Source organism: Pristis pectinata, chromosome 19 (assembly GCF_009764475.1).
Source record: "Pristis pectinata isolate sPriPec2 chromosome 19, sPriPec2.1.pri, whole genome shotgun sequence".
In the NCBI taxonomy this organism is placed as follows: domain Eukaryota; kingdom Metazoa; phylum Chordata; class Chondrichthyes; order Rhinopristiformes; family Pristidae; genus Pristis; species Pristis pectinata.
In genome coordinates, this window is record NC_067423.1 from 15,104,481 (window position 1) to 15,129,137 (window position 24,657).

The 24,657-nt window shown below is 39.4% G+C and overlaps 1 protein-coding gene across 1 annotated transcript in view; it reads left to right on the forward strand.

Moving 5' to 3' along the window:
* Positions 1–24,657, forward strand: part of snd1 (staphylococcal nuclease and tudor domain containing 1) — a 746,083-nt gene that overhangs the window by 113,522 nt on the left and 607,904 nt on the right. Inside the window, exon 11 of the mRNA XM_052034288.1 lies at positions 4,761–4,847. Coding sequence (XP_051890248.1) covers positions 4,761–4,847 — 87 coding nt within the window. The remainder of the gene's footprint in view (positions 1–4,760; positions 4,848–24,657) is intronic.

The following is a 24,657-nucleotide window of genomic DNA, read 5'->3' on the forward strand; positions in this document are numbered from 1 at the left end:
TTTATTGAAGATTTCCAGTTTTTGCATTCTAAATCTATATTCATTCAATTATACTGGGTTTGAAAATCTTTTTAGTCTTTTCAGTGTTGAGTTCTATGCTGAACCCTTATAGGCTCTATGAAAATTTTGGTTGCTTTTAATCCCTTTCTGAATTCTGGCTCTGCATTATAATTATATACAGAAAAAAGTTGGTGAATCATCATTATTTTACTGTATGATAATTATTTTAATGTAGTATGGCGAATATTAAAATCACCTTGGATGGGGCTCTTAAACTTGAATCATAAGAGTTATCCATTCCATCCATCATGCCCCTGTTACTGCTGCTACTTCATCTGGGGACATCTCTCACATTTCTCTCATCTCTTTTGGTATATTATTTGTTTTTAAACACTTATATAATTCTTAACCATCCTATTCTATGCTTCAGTAACCATGAGCGGTGAAACATTTCATGTTCTAATGATCTCCGTGAGGAAAAGGGAAAGTTTCACTTTAGTTCTGCTGTTCATAATCTTCAATCTTCAGTCCATGTTGTCTTAACCAGTAAGTCATACAAAAAAAGGATTAAAACTCTCAATTTTGCAAATATAATGCTCCACTCAGACTTTATGAAGACCATTTCTTCAGTACCAGAGCTTGATGGTCAGCAATAATTATTACTTTTTAAAAGAACTTTTATAAAGATATTGTTCATAAAGAGACAGTGGAGCAAATTGCCAAGAGATGATTGAAGAGATTGCTTTAAAGGATCTTCTTAAAAGCAGTATAAAGAGGCAGAGGGGATTATAGGAGGCATTTTTCAGGGTTTGGACCTTCGGGAGCTGGAGGCATAGCTGCCAATGGTGGAGCAATTGAATTTTGCGATTAGAGAGCATTAGCTATAAAGAGAGATTGTACAATCTTGGATTGTTTTCTGTGGAGGATCGGAGGCTGAAGGGAGATCTGATAGAAGTATATAAAATTGAGAGGTATGAAGAGGATATTGGATTGGTCGATGGGCATGATGGTTGGCACAGTCACCATGGGCCAAAGGCCTGTTTGTTTGCTGCACTCTTCTTTGTTCCATAAGATCTTGTCGTTATTTGAAACCACATCAGAATCTTAATATCAAGGCATGGGTCAACAAGCACGTGCTGGGTGAATGGGCCTTGGTGTGAGTTGAGACATGGGTAGCATTTTGGATGGCTAAGCTTAGAGGGCAGAATGGGAAGGAGGCTAGTCAGGGAGGTCTTGGACTGGTCAACTCTAAAGATGGCAAAGGTGAGATAGTGACTGCAATTGACCTGAAATGGGCAATCAGGTCATGTTATATCGATGAAAATGGGCCGTTCTAGTGATGATTTATGTGCATTCTGCAGCTCATCTTGTTGTAAGAAATGGTTTAGCATCAGGCAGTTGATCAGGTGGAATTTAGTCAGTGGTTAAAGAGATCAGTTATGGAGGGGATGGAAGATAATGTCTTTAGTCTGTATTTTTCAGGATTTGAATACTTATCGCCCTTTTTGCTCTTGAGAAAGTGGGGGTGAATCACCTTCCTGAACCTGTACATTTCTTCTAATGAAGACACTTTCACACTGCTAGAAACACCCGGCAGGTCTAGTAGCATCTGTGGAAGGGGAAACAAAGTTAACATTTCGGATCCAGGACCCTAAAACGTTAACTCTGTTTTTCTTTTCACACATGCTCTCAGGTCTACTGAGTGTTTCCAGCCTTTTTTGTTTTTGGTAGGAAACTGTAATGGATCATCTCTTCTATACTCTTGGTGGATCATAGGTACAAATCCTTCACATTTGTTTTTGGCACATACAGGCTAGGTCCTGCCATCGTTGAGATTGGATGTGTTCTTGGTGCCTCCTTCCGTGAGCTGTTTAATTATCTGCTACCCTTCAGTGGGACTGACAGTGGGAACTGGCAGTGCTGCAGAATATTGATCTGTTGGTGGGTGTTTGGGATTGCTGATCCTTTTGCGTGCTGTTTTTACTGTTCTGCACATGCATGGTCCTGTATTGCAGCTTGACAAGGTGTGCAATTCATTTTTGGGTACATTTGCTGCTGCTTTCAGCATGCTATTTTGCAATCAGTGCACTGGCGTTGATCCTCTGGCTTGATTGTACTGCTAGAGTGAGTAATATGCAGCCCCAGAAGGTTAAATAAGGTGGCTTATATTTCTCATCTACAGTGTCTTTTGAGCTGCCTGTAGTTGGAGATAATATCTGCTGACAGAGTACTCCTGCAATTTAGAGACCGTGGAAATGTCAGGAGGTGGTATTCACTTGGACCAAAGTATCGCCAGTATTCATGTGGAAACTGACGTGGTAGAAATCTGATTTTGGTGAGAAGCAAGATGAAAATGAGAAATGGGAGAGGTAAGGATAGTTCTTTTGACACCAGAGACATAGTGCCTGTGGGGAGAGAGGCCACTACATGATTCTCTGGCTACTACTTGATTAGAAAAAGTGGAATTGGGTAAATATGGTTCCACTTGGTTGTATATTGTTACAGAAGCGTCAAAGTATAATGTGGTCAGCAATGCTGAAAGTTGTGCACAAATCGAGAGAAATGAAAAGGGATAATTTGCCTTTGTCACAATTGTATTGGATGTAATTTGGACTGAAATCAGAGGGATGCAAACTTAGAATTTGCATATATGCAGGTTGAAGTAATTTTTTTTGAGGATTTTTTGGGGAAAGCAGATGCAAGTGAGTTGTTAATATTTGCTAATGTGAGAACCAGGAAGGGAATTTAGTTGGTAAGTGTTTTGGTGGGAATGGATTGATGAGCATACAGTGAGTCTCATGAACCTAGAGAAGTCATCAGAGGAAACTTTGGTTCAATGAATTAACCTTAACGATGGAAGGAGCAGATTGATGCACTTGATCAGAATATCTCTATCTTAGTGACAAAAACATCTGAATATTTCACACTTGTAGGAGGTGAGGGTGGAGAATGTAGGGAAGAGATGGGTTTACGATTGTTTGCACTTTTGCCTCTGGTCAGAAGGTCATGGCTTCATCTGGTGTTATTGATGGAGTTGTACCTAGTATTAAGTGATATCTTCTTGCTGAGTTGTTAAGCTGTCTGCTTTTGGTGGTTCTCATAAACATAATACTGAAAACGAGTGCCTGTGATGCCTTAACCAATAGTTATCTCTCAACCACTATTACTGAAATTGATTCTTGGATAAATATTTGCTTACCTGTTGATGCAGACTGATTGGGCCAAATGGTCAGTTTTATGGTTGTAATTCTTGGCATTCTATCTCATTGATGATTGTAGGATTTTGGCTGCAATTGAATGATATATTTGTGTACGTTATAGCTGGTATTCCATTTCAAAATAATGAAGCATTTTAGTTTTTCATGAAGATGTAAAAGGTGCTCTATAAATGTCTACTTTCTTTCTTTGCCTTCCTAATACCCCCATCCACCCTGAAAGGGCAAATAGTCTTCAAGACGGGAGTAATATTTTGCTCCAGTAATACATCTAAATTTCTCTTTTTTAAAAAAAAATCTGTAAAATTATTAGTCATGTTTCAGCTATTCTTTTCCAAACCAACTACGTTATACTGGCATGTCTACCATTTGAGCCCAGTGGTGGTTCTGATGTGATCAACTTTATAACAGTGCTTTTCATCCTTATTTCCAGGACTGGCTCTTCCACTTTGCTACTCCCACAGTCCAACTTGTATTTTCTTAGAACACTTGCAAATACCATTGTATTATTTCTAGCTTTTCCAACTCTGAAATACATGATGACTATAAATCTTTATATGGCCATTCAATTTTTGTAGGAAAGAAAAAAATACTTTGTTTTTATTAACTCATTTGCTATTTCCTTCATATTGATCTTTCATTCTGTTCAATATTCTTGATTTCTTTTGCTTCCCTATTAAACATAGGGACATAATGAATTGGGAACAGATGTAGGTCATTCAGCTGCTAAAGCCTGTCCCGACATTTAATAAATTAAAGGCTGATCTGATGGTAATCTCAACTCTGCATTCCCTTCTATCTGTAGTAAACTTAGATTTACTCTATCTCTGCCTTAAAAATATTCAAAGACTCTAGTTCCACCACTCTCTGAAGATGTGATCCACAGATTAATGATGCACTAAGAGAAACAAAAATCATCTTGTATCTGTCTTAAATGGGCGACCCTTTTTTTTGGTTAACATTGAGTTGTAATTCTAGATTAAGTATTCTCTCCACCTCCACTCCACCCAGACCTCTCGAGATCTTATTATTCAATCAGGTCCCCTCTCATTCTTCCCAACTTCAGCAGGTGTATGCTTGACCTGTCCAACCTTACCTGCTGAAAAAATTGCCGACTAGTCCAGTATTAGTCCAGTAAATAGTCTCTGAACTGCTTCCAGCACATTTCGATCAACATGAAATATACATAAGTGAATTTTGTTTGTATATTGAGAACAGAGCAAGACAAGCAAAGAACTCTTTGAAGATTGTTGAGCTTGTAAAGATGTTTATAATTAATAATAAAACTTTGTAGTTATAAAGTAAACCAAAGAAGTAATGCTTGCTGCATTTATATTAAACAATAATGACTTTAAAGCATAAAAGAGGCCATATTTTTAAGTAGTGAGATCCCAAGGGTAAAAATTCATTCAAAATTATAGCAGATGAATTTTATCTGACCGTTTGGTTGTTTGCTTCTTTTAATAAGCAAGTTGTTCACATGCTCTTCAGACTGTTTTGTCTTTTACACTATGTTAAAGATTTTTGCTTTTATTTCATCCCTAGGACCGAAAGAAACTGCGACCTCTCTATGATATTCCTTACATGTTCGAGGCCCGAGAATTTCTACGGAAGAAGTTGATTGGCAAAAAGGTAAGTCTGAAAAAGACTTGTCCTAATTCATAAGTTACTGTCGAAGTTCATTTTTTTTCTGCTGGCACTTGTACATTCAATCTAACCACACAAGTGAAACAATGGATTACACTAACAACTCCTGCCTTATTCTTCATCCTTCACCTCTATTACCCTGCAGATTAATTTACCAGTCTCGTGTATGAGTAGTAGAGGTTGGGGTGCAGTACAAGGAAATTCTGTATAATTTATTTTGCTTCCCCTTCGCCATACATCCCTTGAATATGATTTTGGCTGAATGTTTTCACAAGCATTGAGGGTCATTGTCTTTTATGTTCACCATATGTGGCTATTTTTTTCATGCCAGAATGGAATAAGGATTCTTGGATAAGCATGCACAATTGCTCCAAATTAATGTACTGCCTAATTAAAAGATGTAATGTCTTATTGTTTCTAAAAATGTGAAACATACAGAAATTTATGCATATCCTGATTGAAACTATTGGAACAGCATCATGGCCTGGTGGTATACTGTAGGGTACTGAATCATGACTTGCTGAAATGCAAGACAAAATTCTTTGAAATGTAGCACCATAGGTTTTCATTCACATTGAGAGATTTAGGCAGTGGAGTGCAATACCTTAGTGCTGGTATTATAGTCCTGTTTACATGGTCTTGTTCTGTGGGCAATGAATTTACATGAGGGTGAGGAAATGTAGTTCTTTGAGACTTTCCTATAGCCATAACTGCACACTGATCTGCACTGGCAGTTTTTTCCCTTTCTGGTGAGCCATTTGGGAGTATAGCATGGAACTGCAGTCCAGGTTGCATTCAGAGCTTAATTTATTGTTCTCACTTTCTCATTGGGTCAGAGAAACAAAACAACTTATTCAGTCAGGAGTTAAAAAGTAAATTTAAATTGAACTGAACTGCCTCAGGTACTGGGGTACTTTGCCAGAATTTGTATGTTACCTGGGCTACAGTTTGAGGTATCCTTGTCATGAAAAATGAAGTAATAGATTTATTCATGCTGCAATATCGTTCTAGCTGCAACAAATGCATTGTTTCAAGCCATTTGGTGAAAGATGTTTTGGTTAAGTATTGAAATGAAATGCACTTCCACAGTAAGCATTTAAATTATTTTATAACCTCTGATGAACAGATAGGAAAACCTATTACTCACTGACAACTGCTCCTATGTTTCTTTTTGCTAACTGAAATTGCTCTAAATACTCAGCTGTTCAATATTAATTGCTTTAATTCACTTTGAATTCCATCCCTCTTCTTTCCCATCCGATGAAGTTAAAGATAATTTTGCTATGTCTTCATAATAGGATTACGGGCATATATTTATATTTGATGGGATCCAGGTTATAAACTTATTGAGCATAGCTGGGATTGTTACTAGTTGTAGCACTAGTACACTGAGGTGCCATCTTGCATAGCTTGCAAACTTTTTATTGCCATCTTCAAAAGTGAAACACTCAACTTCTTGTAAGCAATGTTTCCATTAAGTGATATGAAAAATGATAGGGTGTCAGACGTTCTGCTGGTAGCCTATCACACATCATGGAGGATTCATTTTAGTGAGTGAGGTAATCCATGATGGCAAACTAGGCTGATTAGATTGGTATTAATTTGAGTAGGATGTAAAGGGTGAAAAGAAGTAAATTGGATTCTTTTGTGCATCATTTTCTGTTCTTGGATCAGTGCAAAGAGTGCTGGTGTTCCTTTTTCCACTGTTGGTTTAAACATGTAGATCAATTGAGATTTGTGTTTTCTGTGTTGGTGTTCCCATAAAATATTTATTCTTGCTTGTGATGCACTTTTCAGTGAGTAGATGGACTCTGACTCTAGAGAAATTGCATCCACATTGATGATGACTGATGCATTGCTTGCTGCTGTGTCTGTGTCAGTGTTGCAGTAACTCCTCAAAGCCATTTGCCGTGACAAACTCATCAACGCCTACTGTTTAAACAAAAATATGCAGTGTCATCAGATGTTTTTCTTGGTGAGGGGACAATTTTATCTTTTGAAGCAGCTGATGACAGTGAATATTTTTGTTTGAACAGCAGGCAATGATGATTTCATCACAAAAAATGGCCTGGAGTTGCTGGGCTAAATTGTGAGAGCTGAATTGAGGTGTTTTGCCAATCTGCTGCTTTCCAACTGTGTGAATAAAATTATCCAACACCCCTCCAGACGACACTGGTTCAGTCATACCCCCGAAGGCTTTAGCAACAAAAAGTGTTATTTGCTAGATTTTAAAAGAAGCCGAAACAGAAGTCACTCTGGGCGCATTTAAAAAAGGGCACTTTATTGTTTCTTGAACTCATTATTATCGATGTAAACAAGAAAACATTGAACAATACTTGGAGGGTGTTGTGGGCTGGTGCTGGATGGAAGATGCATACAAAAATATTTATCCATCTCTCATACTATTTGTGATGGCTCATGGAGTGCGGGTGGGATGTGGATCGAGCTCAGGTGGACAGTGTCCATTAGCTGCCTCTATCATGAAGAAGTAGTCTATGGCAATGATGTGGACAGCTTTGCTGTTAAAAAATGATTAAGATGTACTACATAAACTTTTGTTTTCCAATAGGCAAAGCAAATTTGATTAGTCGTCTTGGTGATGCTCAAACTTGAGGTTATTTTTAAGCAAACTCTTTAATTTCATCAGCACTTGCTGTAAAAGTGATTTATTTGTTGGGTATCTTTTTGTGGAATTTGGAGCCACCTTAATGTGGGCATGGGAGGAAGTTACAAATAGGTATACAAAAGAGGTGACGAAGCAAAATTAAGAAAATTTCAGATTGGGGAGTCTTCCTTTGATCTGAAATGCATGGTATTGGACTAGGAAAAAGAAATCTGCAAGTACAAATTAAAATATGCAATGGCCCAAACAACTAAGCAAAGAAACTAATGTCTTCATTTCATGACTGGAATACAAAGGAGAGAAAGTGATGCAATTATATGAAGCTTATTGTTGACCTATCTGGAGTATTGTGTCCAGTTTTTGGCACTGAACCTCTGGAAGAGATTCGAGTCATGGAAGAGGAGAAATAAAGATTAACCAGAATGATAGTTATTGAATTATGAGGATGGGTTGCTTGAAGTGGGAAAGTTGAAAGGTAACCTAACATGGGTATTTTGAAAATAGAGTTGACAGGGAGTAGATTGGTTTCCTGTTGTGGGGGATGCTATGCAATGCGGCAGTGCATCTTAAGTATGTTTCCTTGTTCTTTCCAATAAATACTAGAATTTAACATTTGTAACCCTTTTCCCTTCATAACACAAGAACATGCTGCTTTTTGTGCAGGTAATAGTGCTTTGCCTGTGACTTTCAACCTCTTGAAATGAAAGTATCTCATCAGCTGAATTGCTGTCAGGGTTACTGAATAAGATTATTAAATTTAAAACAATTGTGTATATGTTTTATGTGGAATATTTAAATTAATCGCTACTTTCCATTGTCATTCAGTTGCCACAAGGTGGCAGAAGCAGCTTTGAATTAGTGAACAGGTAGAAGTGTCTATAATCTAGAAATATGAACCCAAGTTCAAAGACATCAGCACTGATATATTGGAATCTACACCTTCTTTTGTTTTCTAAAGAATATGTAGTCATTTCTATCGAGGGTATTGAATACATCGTGAGTAAAATACTTGCCTAAAGTAGGAATCATGGGAATGCTGCCTAATTGGCAGAATGGGGAGAGTGGTGTTTCCCTGGGAGTCACACTGCAACTTTGTGCTTTTCACAATATGTATTATTGACAAATGAAGTTTAAAAAAGTGCCCTTATAATTAAAATGCATTTTATACACTAAATGGCTTGGAAAAGGTAATAAGGGACAGTTCAATATAGTCCAGTAATACAGGATGTCCTTGACTTTGATAAGGTCTTCTTCAGCACTGTAGTTGTGGAGCCGTGTTTGCAGGGGTTCAGTAGCTGGGTCTCATGGACCGAGTAAGCTCTGACAGAACAAACAAGAAGAGAGAAAAATGAGAACGACGAGAGCAGGGAACATTAGCAGAAGTGTGAACTGATGGTATGGGGGAGGTGGATGGATGTTGAGGGACCATCAAGAACAGATGGTCCTTGTTACGAAAAAAATGAATAAGCTGCTTATACATTGTTGAGGAGGATGGAAGGGGCGTGGAAGCAGTATTCAATGAAACATTGGTAAGGCCAGGGTAACCAGGATAATGATGAATGGGTAGCAGGTTAAGAAATGAAGAGCAAGACTTGGTAATGCTTTATGTCCCCAAACAGTTTTGGCAATGAACGGTTAAACCATTCATCTGCCTTAGAATGGTTTCAATTGAGTGGAGATTTTTACTTCCAGCATAGAGATGAAAAGTTGAATGGAGGAAGGGGAATAGGAACTGATCATGGTGTGTTTCATGAGAGATGTCTGTGAGGTGAGATGGCAGATTCTGGAAGGTGGCCATGAAAGTGGGCAAGACAATTTAACTAACTGGAGGGATTAAAGGAGGGCATTGAATTTAGGAGGGAGAATAAAAATTGAGATTGTGGTTGAAATCACTCAGGAAATGAATTTTCTCAATCCTTGATTTAAGAAAGCAGAAAAGATAAGAGAAACTTGATGTGAAAGCAAGGATTATAAATGAGGTGTGAAGGGATAAAGAGTTTAAAAGAAATTAAAGAGTTTCATGTTCTTTTCATGAAATTCTGCACCCTTTTTTCTCCAAACATACCTTTGCTCGTTGCGGCCAAAAAGTTCCATTTTAACTTCATCAGTCCACAGGACTCGTTTCCAAAGTGCATCAGTCTTGTTTAGATGTTCCTTTGCAGATTTCTGACGCTGAATTTTGTGGTGAGGACGCAGGAAAGTTTGGAGGAAAAAAAGGTGCAAAATTTCGTGAAAAGAACACCTCTCCGTTAAGCACAGGGGTGGATCGATCATGCTTTGGGCTTGTGTTGCAGCCAGTGGCATGGGGAACATTTTACTGGTAGAGGGAAGAATGAATTCCATTAAATACCAGCAAATTCTGGAAGCAAACATCACACCGTCTGTAAAAAAGCCAAAGATGAAAAGAGGATGGCTTCCACAACAGGATAACGATCCTAAACACACCTCAAAATCCACAATGGACTACCTCAAGAGGCACAAGCTGAAGGTTTTGCCATGGCCCTCACAGTCACCTGACCTAAACACCATGAAAAATCTATGGATAGACCTCAAAAGAGCAGTGCATGCAAGATGGCCCAAGAATCTCACAGAACAAGAAGGCTTTTGCAAGGAAGAATGGGCGAAAATCCCCCAAACAAGAATTGAAAGACTTAGCTGGATACAGAAAGCGTTTACAAGCTATGATACTTGCCAAAGGGAGTGTTACTAAGTACTGACCATGCAGGGTGCCTAAACTTTTGCTTCGGGCCCTCTTCCTTTTTTGTTATTTTGAAACTGGAAAAGATGGAAATAAAAAAGTAATCTTACTAAAAATAGTAAAGAAATGTGTCATCTTTAACTTTATGCCTTTTAGAAATCAGGTCATCTTTTACTCGCTTAGCTATTCACAGTAACAGAAATTTTGAACAGGGGTGCCCAAACTTTTGCATGCCATTGTATGTTCTGGGTGGGAGCAGATGTAGAGTGGAGCAGTGATAGCCAAACATAGAAGTCTGTGGACAGAACTGAGGGGATGAATGATGGAAGTATAGAAGATAGAAGGAGCCACAGGCACACTGATATTGTGGAATGTGGCAATTCAGTTGCTCCTTTTAGGCAGCAACAGCACCTTGTTTGCATCTTGAGAAAATGTCAAGAGAGGCACAGAACAAAGATGTAGGATTGTTTCAGAAATAGTAAAACTTGCAATGACAGTAAGAAAACTTCCTCCTATCGCTGAAAAATTGGTATGTTCAAAGATAGGGAACCCGAGGGAGAAAAGTAGCACTGTTAAACTGGGATAGTTCATTGCCTGACTAGTTGGAAATCCCGATGGTTTGGCGTCTGGCTTACTGAGTGCTGATTCCTGACCGACCTTGTACTCGTGGACCCCAGTCCTGTGCTCCCTTGCACGGGGGGGGGGGGGGGGGTGCAATATTCTCTAGGATACAGGACAAACCACTTTGCTCAATCTGTGGATAATCATGTCCTGCAACACTATTATACAGGCTATAGTATATTCCATCTTCAGGATGCACTGCTGCGTCTCATCATGCTTACTGTTCTCTGCTGTTTCTTTTGCTTGTTAAGGATCGTTGAAACGTATTATTAATGCTATTATCTCGACAGTCGTCCAAGACAAAATCATAATCCCACAAAATGACTCGTGGTTGCCCATGCCCTTTCTTTGAACCAGCTATCCAATTCACCACTCTGATTTCCTTTCCCATAGCTCCATAAATGTTTCCCCACTTATTCAATTTCCTTGTGAATTTAGCTGTTCAAAGTACAGTCCAGGCCTTCTGTTGGGATTATTGATGTACAGAGGGATCTTGGGGTGCAAATCCATAGCTCCTTGAAAGTGGCAACAAAAGTAGATAGGGTTGTAATGAAAGCATATAGCATCGGTCGGCGTGTTGAGTATAATAGCCGGGAAGTCATGTTGTAGCTGTATAAAACTTTGGTCAGGCCATGTTGGAGTATTGTGTGCGGTTCTGGTTGCCATATTACAGGAAGGACGTGGAGGCTTTCGAGTGGGTGCAGAAGAAGCTTACCAGGATGTTGCCTGGATAGAGTGCATTAGCTATAAGGAGAGGTTGGACAAACTTGGATTCTTTTCTCTGGAGCGTCAGAGTAGATAAAATTATGAGAAGCAAATGCAGGGCAGATGGTCAGTCTTTTTCCCAGGGTGGTTTTAGGTGAGAGGGGTAAGTTTAAAAGTAATTTCCATGGCAACTTCTTTTACAGAGAATGGTGGGTGCCTGGAATGCACTGCCAGGGGAAGTGGTAGCAGCAGATTCGATAGTATCATTTAAAAAGCATTTAGGTGGGCACGTGAACAGGCAGGGAATTGAGGGATATAGACCACCTGCAGGCAAATATTCAGTTTAAATTGGCATTATGGTTGGCACAGACATCATGGGCTGAAGGGCCTGTTCCTGTGCTGTATTGTTCTGAAAGATCATAAGGGTGTCTACATCACTTGTGCCATGATGGGTATTAATGGCTGTTGGACTAACTACCTTGTAACTTGCCCCATTATATCCATCAGCTTGGCAGCAGCAACAGAAGTGTTGCCACATAAGATTGATATTTGAAATCTCAAGGATCCTGTGAAGAGCTCTTCTCAGATGTACCTTGCAGGCAACCTGTTGACACCCAGCCAACAGGAGCTGCAGTGTATCCACAGCATATAGGCTGTCCTGAAATCACCATAATTAACATCCATGAAGAGATGAATGGCTTCTGAACCAGAAACCACCAGTAATAATTTTATGGGAATGACCAGTATAATCTGGAACTAATTAATCACTAACTCAGGACATTCCTGGATTAGAAGCCAATTATGGTGATGAGAAAATTAGGAAAGAAACCACTCTGTATGTATCTGAAGACCCAGACTCAATGGAAAACCCATAACCTAAACAACAGATGGTTGGTGGAAAGAGTGCTGAAGGTCCAACAATTTGCTGATAAGTTGATTCTTAGCAATGTCAAGGCCAACGTCTTGCCCTTTTTAGAGTAGAGACGACCTTTTCAAGTACAGAGAGGCAGCTAGCACCGGCTGGAAGGGGTTTTTCAAAGAACTTTTCAATCATAACTCTGTCTTTGTTGTGAATGCCTTTGACTCCATCACAGAGCAAACTGTTGGGTCCAGCCTTGGTACCATTCTTGACCAATAAGAAGTCAAAAAGGCCATATGCCAAATGAAAAGCAGGAGCAGATGGTATCCTTGTGGAAGTTCTAAACCTTCAGACACATTCACAACCTCATCTCCTACATCTGGAAAGAGGAGGATCTCAAGGATGTAGTTATCATGACCATCTTCATGAAAGGAGACAAATCAAATTGTAGTTATTACAGAGAGGTCTCCCTTCAGGGAAAGCCATTGCAAGGGTCATCCTAAACCACCTCCTCAAAAGTGGCCATACACCGCTCCTTGTTTAACAGTGTGAACTCTGTATATTTAGAGGCACAATGCACATGACCATGACAGTGTGATAACTCCATTAAAAATGCAGGGCTGCTACATGTAGCCTTTGATCTCTCAAAACTTTTGACTTTGTTAATTGAGAGGAACTGTGCCACATCCTTTACAAATTTGGCTGCCCAGATAGATGACTATCTTGACCATTGTGTCCACAACAGACTTCATCTCATTGCAGACTGGTGTCAAGCAGGGGGCCATCATTGCCCATTTTGCTCAAGCTTTCTCACTACATTCCTGCACCTTGCCTCCAAATCTATGCACAAGTTGGAAACTGTTCAATGTTGGTCAGTGCAGTCTTGCAAGGTTCCTCTGGTGTTATTGTATATTCCATTTTAAGTTAGCTTCTTGGGGTAACTTATATTTTGATTTCATTTCTTTCCATACATAGATCCTTGGCCTCTGAAATTGATAACTGTGGTTGAGTTGGGGCAATTGATCCTTATTTATTGATGCTAAGCGTGATGCACTGCAGATGCTGTGCCAAAATCAAGCTGGGAAAAAAAAGGAAAATAAAGAACTCTGCAGCTCCAAACGTGTTATGGAGGGAATGCATGTCCATTCATACTTTAATTGACAAGTTGTGTGCTAAATTTCATGAAAAAGGCAAGCAATTTATCCTGGATCTTGACCCCTGCCAAAGGTTTAAGGGTTTTTATGCTGTGTTGGTGTACAGTGTTGTTAGACCTTTCTGCAATGTTTCATTACTTTACTGTGAATTTGCTGCTTGGTATGTAAGCAGAACAGCTGTTTTCTCCACAATAAAGTATTTTGCACAGGGGTTTGAACCAGTGCCGTTTGTGCTATAAAGGATTCAATCAGAATGAGATAGTATAAGCTAACTTAATTGAGTTTTTGTCAACTGAGGATTGCTTTGTTTATTTTTAAATGCGTTCTGTATTCAAACTGAAATAGAGTAAACGGTGTTAACAAAAATACCAATGGAAAGTACACTCAAGCAATTTGATAAAGGATGGCTGTCCTATTCATTTTCAGAAGCTTTTCAGTTGCCGGCAAGCCTTTCCTAACTTATTCTTTTCTAACCCTTTATATTTTGTTGAATTGGATCACATTTTATCACCTTTATAATTATTCTGTGGCTGAGATGTTGCCTGAAGGAACATTTCTGAATAGTCTTTTTGGAAATCTTGTTATGGTTTAATTGAGGTAGAGGGGCCAGGATGATGAAGGTTGTCATCTTGTCATAAAGCTGCAGGGTTGGAATTGCACTGAATTCACATTATCTTGATAAACCATAGGCATTTTATGATGTGAAGGGAGTCTTGTATAAAATTATGTATCTTTTTTCAAAATAGTACAAATCTATTAAATGTTGGTATTCAGAGAGAATTTGGTGTCCTTGCACCCAAAACAAAGAATTTAATGTACAGGTATAGCAAGCAATTACATGGCCTTGATTGCAACATAATGGAGTTTAAGAGCAAGATGTTCAAGCTACAATTGTTTGTCTTTTGGACTATACCTGGAATGTGCTGTTTTGCTCACTGTTTTTAAGTAAAGATATATGGTGGTACAGCGAAAGTTCACTAGATTATTTGATAGAATAGGGTGCTTGCCCATGAATGGAGATTGAATATGTTCTGTAGAGATTCAAGAGGCTATCTCATTGCAACAGATGGAATTTGTAAAGAGGTCAGGGTTGATTCTGAGGGGCTATTTTCTCTGGGTTGGCACTGTGCAGGATATTTAGTAATCCTTCTAGGATTGAATAAATATGTCTTTACTCAGATGGTTGTGAATCTTTAGAATTATCCACACAAAATGGCTTTGGAAGCATCTTCAAGACCAGTTTTGACGTTTGGGTATGGTTTGGAAAGTGATCTTGAAGTAGATCAGCTATGACCTCGTTGAATGGTAGTCCAGACTGGAGGGATTATAAAACCCATTCTTTCTTGACACCTTCTTATTTAAGTTGCCTGACACATTGTCTGGCCAAAGGTCATGTCTATTTTAAAGTTAATAGTGGGCATTGAGCTTTTGGAAATGACAAACCTGCGAGGATAACACACCTCAGATTATCCCATCCTTGTGATATTCATCTACCCTTCATTTGACTTTTAATTAACTTACTGTCCCTTAGGCTTGTTTACATAATTGTATGTCCAATTTTGCTCCACAATTTGAATCCCTAAATTTCTCTTCAACTTCCTTCAGATTGGTGACTTGCTTTTTAATCTTTTTAGTGAATCATGTTAGCTACGTGTTTGAGAGGATTCCCCCAAAATGTGACAACAATGAGAGTGTGCTCTTGTATATTAAAAAGCTCCTTCTGTTGATACTGACCTTGGCAGCCTCATTAATAGAGCAAAAAATTCTTTGGGGAGGAGTCTTCACCTTTAAATGTCCTTAGTTGGCCAAGAAACACTTTGAGATATCATGTAAAGCACTTGTATGAACTGAAGAACATTAGTAGCAGTCATAGGCAATGTGGTTCACTGAGCCTACTGTACTGTTCGTCAAGGTCATGGCTGATCCTGTGCCTCAAGTCTACTTTCCTGCTCAATTACTAAATCTCCTGAAGTGTTCAGAAATATCAGTCTCAGCCTTGAATCTCTTCAACCAATAGGCTTTGACAGTCTTCCTGAAATAGAGAATTCCAAAGATTCTGTGTAAAGAAACTTATCATATCATTCTTAAATGGTTGACCTCTTTGGAGATTATGCTCCCATATTTTGGACACCCTGCCGAGAAGAAACAGTCTCTCAACATCTGCACTGTTGATCTTTCAGCTGAGATTACCTCAAACAGCCTCTTACCCCAAGATTTAGTCAAGATCTTTACAAGAATTAATCTTGTAAAGCTGCATTGACTCCAAGGCAAGTGTATTCTTCCTCAAGTATCAAAACTGGTCATAATAGTCCAAACACGGTCTCTCCAGACCCTGTACAATCTAAACAAAACTTGCTTTTGTACTAATTTTGCTTGCAATAAGGGGCAATGTGCCATTTGTCTTAATTGTTTGATGTACTTGCTTGTTTGTTTTGTGTCTATGTGAACCAGATCCTTCTATGCAAAGGTTGTAGTAGTTTCTCACATTTAAAGTAAATGCATGTTCTTTTGTTGACTGACTTAAGCTGTTCCCATTGAAGACTCCCTGAGTCACGATCTCAGCTAGATTTGTATCGTAGAATAATACTGCATGGAAACAGGCCCTTCAGCCCAACTTGTCCATGCTGACTTAGGTGCCCACCTAAGCTCGTTCCATTTGCTTGCATTTGGCATGTTTCTCTCTCAGCCTTTCTTATCCATATACTTATACAAAGTTCTCTTAAATGCCCTTATTGTACCTGCCTCAATTACTTTCTCTGGCTGCTCATTCCATATATGCATCACCCTCTGCATGAAGAAGTTGCCCCTTGGGTTGCTTTTTATATCTTTCCCCCCTCACCTTAAAGCTAGGCCCTCAAGCATTTGAGTCCATTGCCCCAAGAAAAAGACTGTGTGCATTCACCCTATTTATGCTCCTTAGATTTTACACACCTCTTTAAGGTGATCCCCACCATCTCCTGTGCTTCAAGGAATAAAGCCCTAGCCTGCCCAAGCTCTCCCTTGAACCTAGGCCCTCGAGTCCTGGCAACATTCTTGTAAATCTTCTTTGCACTCTTTCTAGCTTATGACATTCTTCCTATCACAGGGTGACCAAAACTGTACACAACACTCAATAATGTCCCAGCTCTTATACTGAATGCCCAGACTGATGAAGGAAAGCATGCCAAACGCCTTCTTCACCACCCTGTCTGCCTGTGATGCCACTTTCAGTGAACTATGTACCTGTACTCCTAGATACCTCTATTCCACAGCACCCTACCATTCACTGCATGTCTTACCCTAGTTTGACTTTACAGAAAGCAACATCTCTCACTGATATGGATTGAATGCTATTTGCTAATCCTAGGCCCACTTACCTTGCTGATTAAGATCCCCCTGTAATTTTTGATAACTTTTTCTCAACCACCAATTTTAGTATTATCCGCAAACTTGCTAACCATGCCTTGTACATTCTCATCCAAATTGTTTATATAAATAATACAACAAAGGCCTCAGCACCAATCCCTGTGGCACACCAGTAGTCACAGGATTCCGTCTGAGAAACAAACTTCCACTATCACCCTCTGCTTCCAACCATCGAGCCAATTATGAATCCAGTTAGCTAGCTCTCCCTAAATCCCTTGCAATCTAACCTTCCAGACTAGCCTTCCATGTGGGACCTTGTCAATAAGATTGGATACATCATACATTTTCTTTCCAGTCACCATGATTCACCTTGTTAAACTGAAAGGCAGATTCTTCTCTGAAATGTTTCGGTGTTGCTTTTAAGCCACCTGCTGCATGGTAAGTGAAATGGCCAGATTCTGCCTTAATTTTTCTCCACGTGGTGGAGAATGCCTTGGCTTTGCTCGGCAACTTTTGTTCTCTTCCTTACCTTTATTTCTACCTTTATAGCTAGATGGTTTGACAAAGCACATTGGTAAGTCAACACTGTGCTGGTCTGTCCCATTTTCTTTGGTTGCCCTCATCTGAAATGGGACTCATGGAATGATATCCTGAAGTGAGACTGTGTTGAATGTTACATCTAATGTATTTTGATACACCATAGCAATGATTTAAAAAAAATGCAGACTGCCTGCTTGAAAGAAATCACGTCTTTTTGCCTCTGTTAGATATCACTATTGCCATCTCACTCCCAATGAACAGCAGGCCTAGGGCCTCAAGTTGCCAGTTGTGCCATTCTTGAGTGATTGTTGTGGGGGGCTAACTTTTATGTTGGATGGATTGCTTGAAAGAACCCATTCATAAGTTGATTTGTTTGAAAGTCAGAATGTGTTCTGGAAGCAAGGAACGATTATTGCTATTTCCACAAGATTGGAGTTGGAAAGGGATGACTTTGGAGAAAGGGCAGGAAGACAGAATGCTATCTGTGACACTTTTGGGAAGTAGATGGGTGGCTGGGAGCTGCTTGACAGAGCAGCGTCTATTTAAAATCCATTGTTTAGCATTTCACTTGAGCTATGTTCATTTAAATTCCACCTGCAGATGTTGCAGCAAATAATGGTATTTAGTATTTAAAGTGCTTTCAATTCTTCCTTCAACTAAAGAATTTAAATCTAAATGTTGCTATGAATGTCTTACAGTATTTGAAAAATGTTCATTGTGTATAGCCATTCATAAGTGTGGGTGTTTCTAAATTGGACGTTCGTATGTTGAGGGGTTCCTGTAGTTTAATTCGCAACTGTGCAACTTGAGTGAATTGGTTTGATACAAGTCATTTTCATGAATTATGCCTCTGTTTATGTACCTTTTATGATTTACTAAGAGTTTTATTCTACTTAGTGTTTATTGTGGAATTGCACAATGAAATGCATCAGATTTTGTAAGTATTTGCCTATAGGCAGAGGTACAAAGTTGTTTTTGATATTGTAACACTGATGTATTGGGTAGGAGTTGTCCAGCTGTGATAACTGATTGCAGTGACTGTTTTAAATCTCCAGCGTTTTTCCAAAGTTGTCTATTTCACCCAGACTGGATCTTAAATTAATTGGAACCAGTTGGGTCTTGTAGGAAGCCGTACCCAAGTGGCATGTATTAAAATAAAGATGCTACAAAATCCACTGTGATAAATTATATAGAAGCAGTATGTCTGTTTTAAAACAATTTTGTGGCAGCATCCTCCTGAATCACTGAAGACTTGTGTTCCAGGTATAGCTGTAGTTGTTTAGCTACAACTACAAAACATGCATAAGCAAATAGCTGAAGTATGTCCTGTGTACACAAGGCAGGACTGATCCATTTTGGCCAGTTTCCCACCCCATCAGTCCACTTAGGGATGCACAAGGCCTCCTTGGCTTATGATCTCATTACAGCCTGAGCCCAAGCATGGACAAAAAGGTGTGTTGAGCATAATTAATGTGACATCAAGGCAGCATTTGACTGACTGTGGCAAAAAGGAAAACTGAAACTGAGAAGAAATGTATGAAATGGCTGAGTCATGCATAACATAAAGGGAGCATTATGGCATTGCTGGTGCCCACAGGTCCGATGACCTGGGTTTGATCCTGACTTCCGATGCCTTCGGTATGTTATTTGCATGTTCTCCCTGTGACCATATGGGTGCCCAGTTTCTACCTATAACCCAAATATGTGCTGATTGGTGGGTTAATTAGCTATAGTAAATTACGTCCAGTGAAGGTGGCTAGTGGAAGAATTTGGCAGGTTTTAATGAGCATGTGTGAAAGATAAGTTACTGGGAAATAAGTGGGGGAATTGGGACTGATGGGATTGCTCTGAGGGCCAGCATAAATTCTGGGCTGATTGGTGACCTCGTGTGTCATAGGAGAATATGGGTTAAGTTGTTGGGGGTGTTACGGACTAGGTTACTATTGGTGAATGTCCCTTTAAGATTGAGCACAGTGGTGTGTGCGTGCGCGCGCGCGCGCGTGCGTGCGCTGCGTGATGACAACAACAGAAGATAAGGACGTTATGACTTTGGTGGAACAGACAGTTGGAGTCAGTCAGAGGAGAAGAGAGAGAGAGAGAGGGAGAGACCAGCCTGCTAGTCTCTATTGATGGATGAAAAACAATAACTGTGCCTGTCACTACAATCCATGTATGGATTTTTGGAATAATCCGGTGGAGTCCACTTTGTTGTTAACCTGTAGAAGGAAACAGGTATTTGTGTGGACGGCCACAATTCGCATGCCTTTCGGGGTGGCAGATGCTTCGGAAGAAAGCGGTGGAGTAGTCACTGCTGAGTAGACACTGAGGTGTCGTATGGGTTCCATCGTGGAACATTTGGATTTCGTAATATCTCTATTTTCTCTCTGTTTTGTCTTCAGTCAACGGTGGTTGTTGAAGAAGCCTTTGCTCATGTTTCACCTTACGGCTTGCTGAACTGAACTTTGAGAACTATTCCTGGACTTGGAGTTTGGGAATTTGCCATACACACACTACGAGTTTAGTTTTCGGGGTTGGGGTTTAAGATCTAATATTTTTACTTCTAACACTCTAACATTTTTACTTCTATTTTCCTTAGTATCATAAGTAGTTATTAATAAAATAGTTTTTAACATTTGTACATGACTAGGTGGGTTTCTTTTGTTGCTGGTACGTAACAGGGGGCACACTCCGCATAGATGGCACATAAAGGTCAGAATTGAATGTGGATTGCCTGAGTTGTGAGGGTGCTGTGAGACAGCTGGATTATTTACAGTGTCACTGCTGCCCAGTGCAGCACACCATGCCAGCTCCAAAATGCACACCATTCTCACTTGGGTGCTTGCATACAGTGCTTTCTTATTGCTTGAATGCAATCCACCAATTTTTCAACTGAATCGCACTGACAGAGTCTGCATGATAAGCACTAAACCTGGTTAAGAAGGTTGTTTTCTCTCCACTCTCTCAGGGGCAGTTGGGGAATGATTAAAATGCTGATCAGGCATTTCATATGTGAATTAAAAAAATCTTGATGTTAAATATTCCACCACATTTTGTACATTAGCCTTCACTCTGATCATCTCATCATCCAGTTGACTAAAATTCATAAATGTACAATCAGCCAAATCGTCATTCCTGACCATGTTTAGACATCTAATCAAGCCCAAAGCCTGCATGTGTTGATGTGTAACATTTGTGCAAATTGTTTGGTGTCTGTTGACCTATCCTTCTTTCTGTGCAATTCTCCCCAAGTGGATACAGTCAAGCTTGGGGAAAGCTTGTTCACTTGCATTGGAGGATAATTCATGTGGCTTTTGGACTACCTGCTGTAGCCTGGATATCTGTTTCTTGGCTTTGAACAGTATTGTCTTTCCACAAGCATTGATAATATTAGATAATGAACTTGCATGAGGAAACATAACACTCTCAATGCCCCTTTTGAACATGCAAATCCAGAGCCTTGATGGCAGCAGCTGAAGTTTGCATGGCAGAAATTTAAGTCTTTATTGTGGCAGTCAACTCTTGGTTGAATTCTACTTGTGCTACAGTGAAAAGCTGAACCTCTGAAGAAATATGGCTGGGTCTGCAGTGTTGAAGTGGAGAATGTGTCTACTTCTGTGCTAGAAAGGATGAGTATAAAACTTTGACAGGGTAGGAATTAGATTCTTCATTCACCTAAGTTTCATACAGTTCTGGTTTTGTTCCAAACATGAAGGGGTTTGGCCCAAGACTGGTCCATAAAGGTCTTCATCTGAGTCCTTGGACACAGAACTGTGTGCTGTTCCTTTGTGGAGTCATTCCCAGCCTGGTGTTGCAGGCCTCATCTGAACCACTTGCCTTAATTTGCAAAGCTTAAGTATCTGAGATGATCGCTGCTGGTGTTTCCCTGAATGACAAAATATTTTCTTTACTTTCTTGGTGTTCTGCATCTGGGGCCTACTCAGATTTTGGCTATTTGAAGTTATAAGGCCACACATGTCTGGTCATTTTGAGGAGAAAGGAGGGGAAGAAGTAAGAACTTCATGATCACATCATCTGCACCTTGTAAATCAAGATAATTTGTGAGGACATGGAAGTCTGTTTTGAAAAGGTAGCTAAGACCATGAACATTCACGGTCAAGGTCAACATTTATTTTCCATATCTAATTGGCCTTAACAGAAGGGGTTGACAGACCACTTTTGAGGGTTATTAGAGTCAACCATATAGCTGTGAGCCTGGAGCCTATGGGCCATGCTAGGTAAGACATGGTAAAATTTCTTCCCTTAAGGGCTCTTATTGATCTAATTAATTTTCATGATGGTCTAGTAGTTTCATGGTAGGTATTACTAATACAACACTTTCATTCCAGATTTGGTGTTCTTTTTAATTCTGGATTTAATTAATAAACTGAATTTAAATTCCCTTATTGACTTCAAACTGTCCCAAGGTGACCTCTAGATCATTGGCCAAGGTCCCTGGATGACTTGATGACAAAACAAAGAGTAGGGATAACAGAGACAGACACAAGAGACTGCAGATGCTGGAATCTGGAGCAACACACAAAACACTGGAGGAACTCAGCAGGCCGGGCAGCATCTATGGAGGGAAATGGATAATCAATGTTTCGGGTTACGCTTAACCGACTTAATTGACTATCCATTTCATAGATGCTGCCTGACCTGCTGAGTTCCTCAGTGTTGCTGCGAGTAGGGATAATAAGTTATTTTCAAGTTGGCAAGCTGAACACTTTGGATGCCTCTGATCAGTGTTGGAGCCTTGACTATTTACAGTCTATGGTTAGTGACTTAGATGACTGAGTGCTGTCTGCTGCTGGTGCTAAGTGGGAAAGGAAGTTGTGAGGAGAGTTCAGTGTCTGCAGTGGGAAGTAGACAGATTAAGTGAGTTGGCTGAGTGGTGGCAGATAGGTTATAATGAGGGAAAGGATGAGGTTATCCATTTTAGTGGAGCAATAGTAAAGCAACACGTTATTTAAAAGGTATGAAGTTGTTAAATATTGGTAGTGAGAGATCTGGCTATTCTTGTACAAGAAATATATAAGTAACATTCATGTACAGAAGTAATTAGGACAAGCAGAATGTTAGCCAGTAGAACAAAAAAAGGAATTGTTGCCTCAATTGTATAAGGTCTTAATGACACTGCATTTGCAGTGCTTTATTGGGATGATGGCGAATGGGCTGGAAAGTGGAGTTGAGGCCAAATATCAGATCCCCCATGATCTTATTAAATCATGAAGGAGGTCCATTCTTTCCTCCGCCGCAGTAATAACATTACTATGAAAGAACCAAACTTTTTCTGACTCTTCTTCCATGTCTTCAGTGCTTCACTTCTGACATTGATCAAGGCAGTGACCTCCTCCCACTGATTCTTCACAGACTTGAATGTTTTCCTGGGCATAGGTTGCCATTTTTTGCCCTCTCAATTATGGCAGAGATGGGAGCATGAATTTTGTGTATGTGCTTTACTGGGTCAGACAGGTGCAGATATCTGTGCCTTGTCATAACAGCAAAAAGAATTCTAATGCTGTCCAATGTGTTTCCTGAAGTAGGAATGTGAGTAATAGAATCTGGCTGGCAGATGGGTTTGGTAAATTAAAGATGATCAAAGGTATATTTTTAAAATTAAAAGTTGATGTTCAATGCCAATTGCTTAGAGCGGAGTTTAGCAGATATAAACACAGTAAACAGTGCGAGTAATTGGCTCACCTAAAACTACAATGGGAAGCTTGAATAATACTACTTGGCAATCAAGCAGTAACAACTTGGATCATCCAAGCTTTGACATTATATGATATTAAAATTTGGTATATTTTGGCTATCAGTGGCTTTCTTATCTTTTGCTCATATTGATAACAAATCAAAAGTAGCCATTTTGGCCCATTGGGTTCACACTGGTTCCTGGGGAGCTATCCAATGTATCCCATTCCACCTTTCCATATTTCCCTTTTCTTGGTGTCATTCAGAAACTGCTTCTAAGTTTTAATTTTCAGCAAGAACTACAATGACTCGGGGAAGAAATGGTTAACCATCAACAATGGGCAACTGGAGATGATTAAATATAAGTTTTTTGTCAATATCAGTTGCATCATGAAGGCAATATGTTAGTAAAAAATGAAAGTGTGGCATTTTTCAGAATCTAGTGCAATGCTAACTGTGAAGCTGCTGGAGACTTTTGTTTGACAACCTTTTCTTACTGTGATTCCATTTAAGTATTGAAAATTGTTAACAACCCCAAAATCATGCAGATGCATGCAGGCATTGTCATAGCTCTGCAACATAATACCCGTTTGTGGTCTTTATACAGCAAATAAACAGATCAATATAAAATGCTTGTTATGCTGGTTATTCTGCTAAGTGTTAAAGTCAAATTAGTATTCCATTGGCCCTATTTTTTTAAATTGTTGTGTTCTAAAATTGGATAGTGACCCTGAGGCTGGGACCTGCTCTTGAAGACGTAAGTACCTTTGGCAGGGTTTGTTGGTGCACTTGAGTTGAGTAACTTGTAAACTTTACATGAAAAAGGGAACTTGTCTGAGAGATTTTGCATGGAACAATATGATTTTAAAATACAGTGAGAGCAGTATGGTTTTACTTGAGCGAGCCACCTGTAAAAAGAATATCTTGTGCATTTGAGTAGATACCAAGGAAACTAATGTATATGCTGAATGTTTAATAGTGCAAGAGGTCATTGAGATTGATGGTGATTTTTCAGAATTAATATTCCAGTGACTATGCATGTAACACGTGCAGAATGTGAAACGTCAAGGAACTGCTTGACAAAATGAGTGATATTTCTCTTGTTAGTAGTACTTCCATATACAGAGTAAAAGCAGATAATGCTGCCCCCATGATAGAATATGACATTAAAATATTGTTGTCCTGTGCCAAAATCACCAATACCCGATTATTTTTTAGAACCAAACACTTAAGCATAACAGTTACACTCTACAGTTGCTAAACAGGTTAATTTCCACTCCCCCCCCCCCCCCCCCCCCCCCATGCTTTAATTTTAGTGAGGTGGTTTACCACTGATAAATCAGTAAGTATAATTTAAATGTTGTTTTAGAGAACCTGGTGCATTTTGCAATACGGGGCTTTCTCTTGCAGTCACAGTCCATGCAATTATATGTGACGTACCTTTGCGTTACTTTGACCCAGATAGTTGCATGAAGGAAATTTTAAATGTGTTGTAGGTACATGAATAAATGGATAAAATAGGATGGTTAATTTAAGTATTGGAATAGATTGGAAGTGCA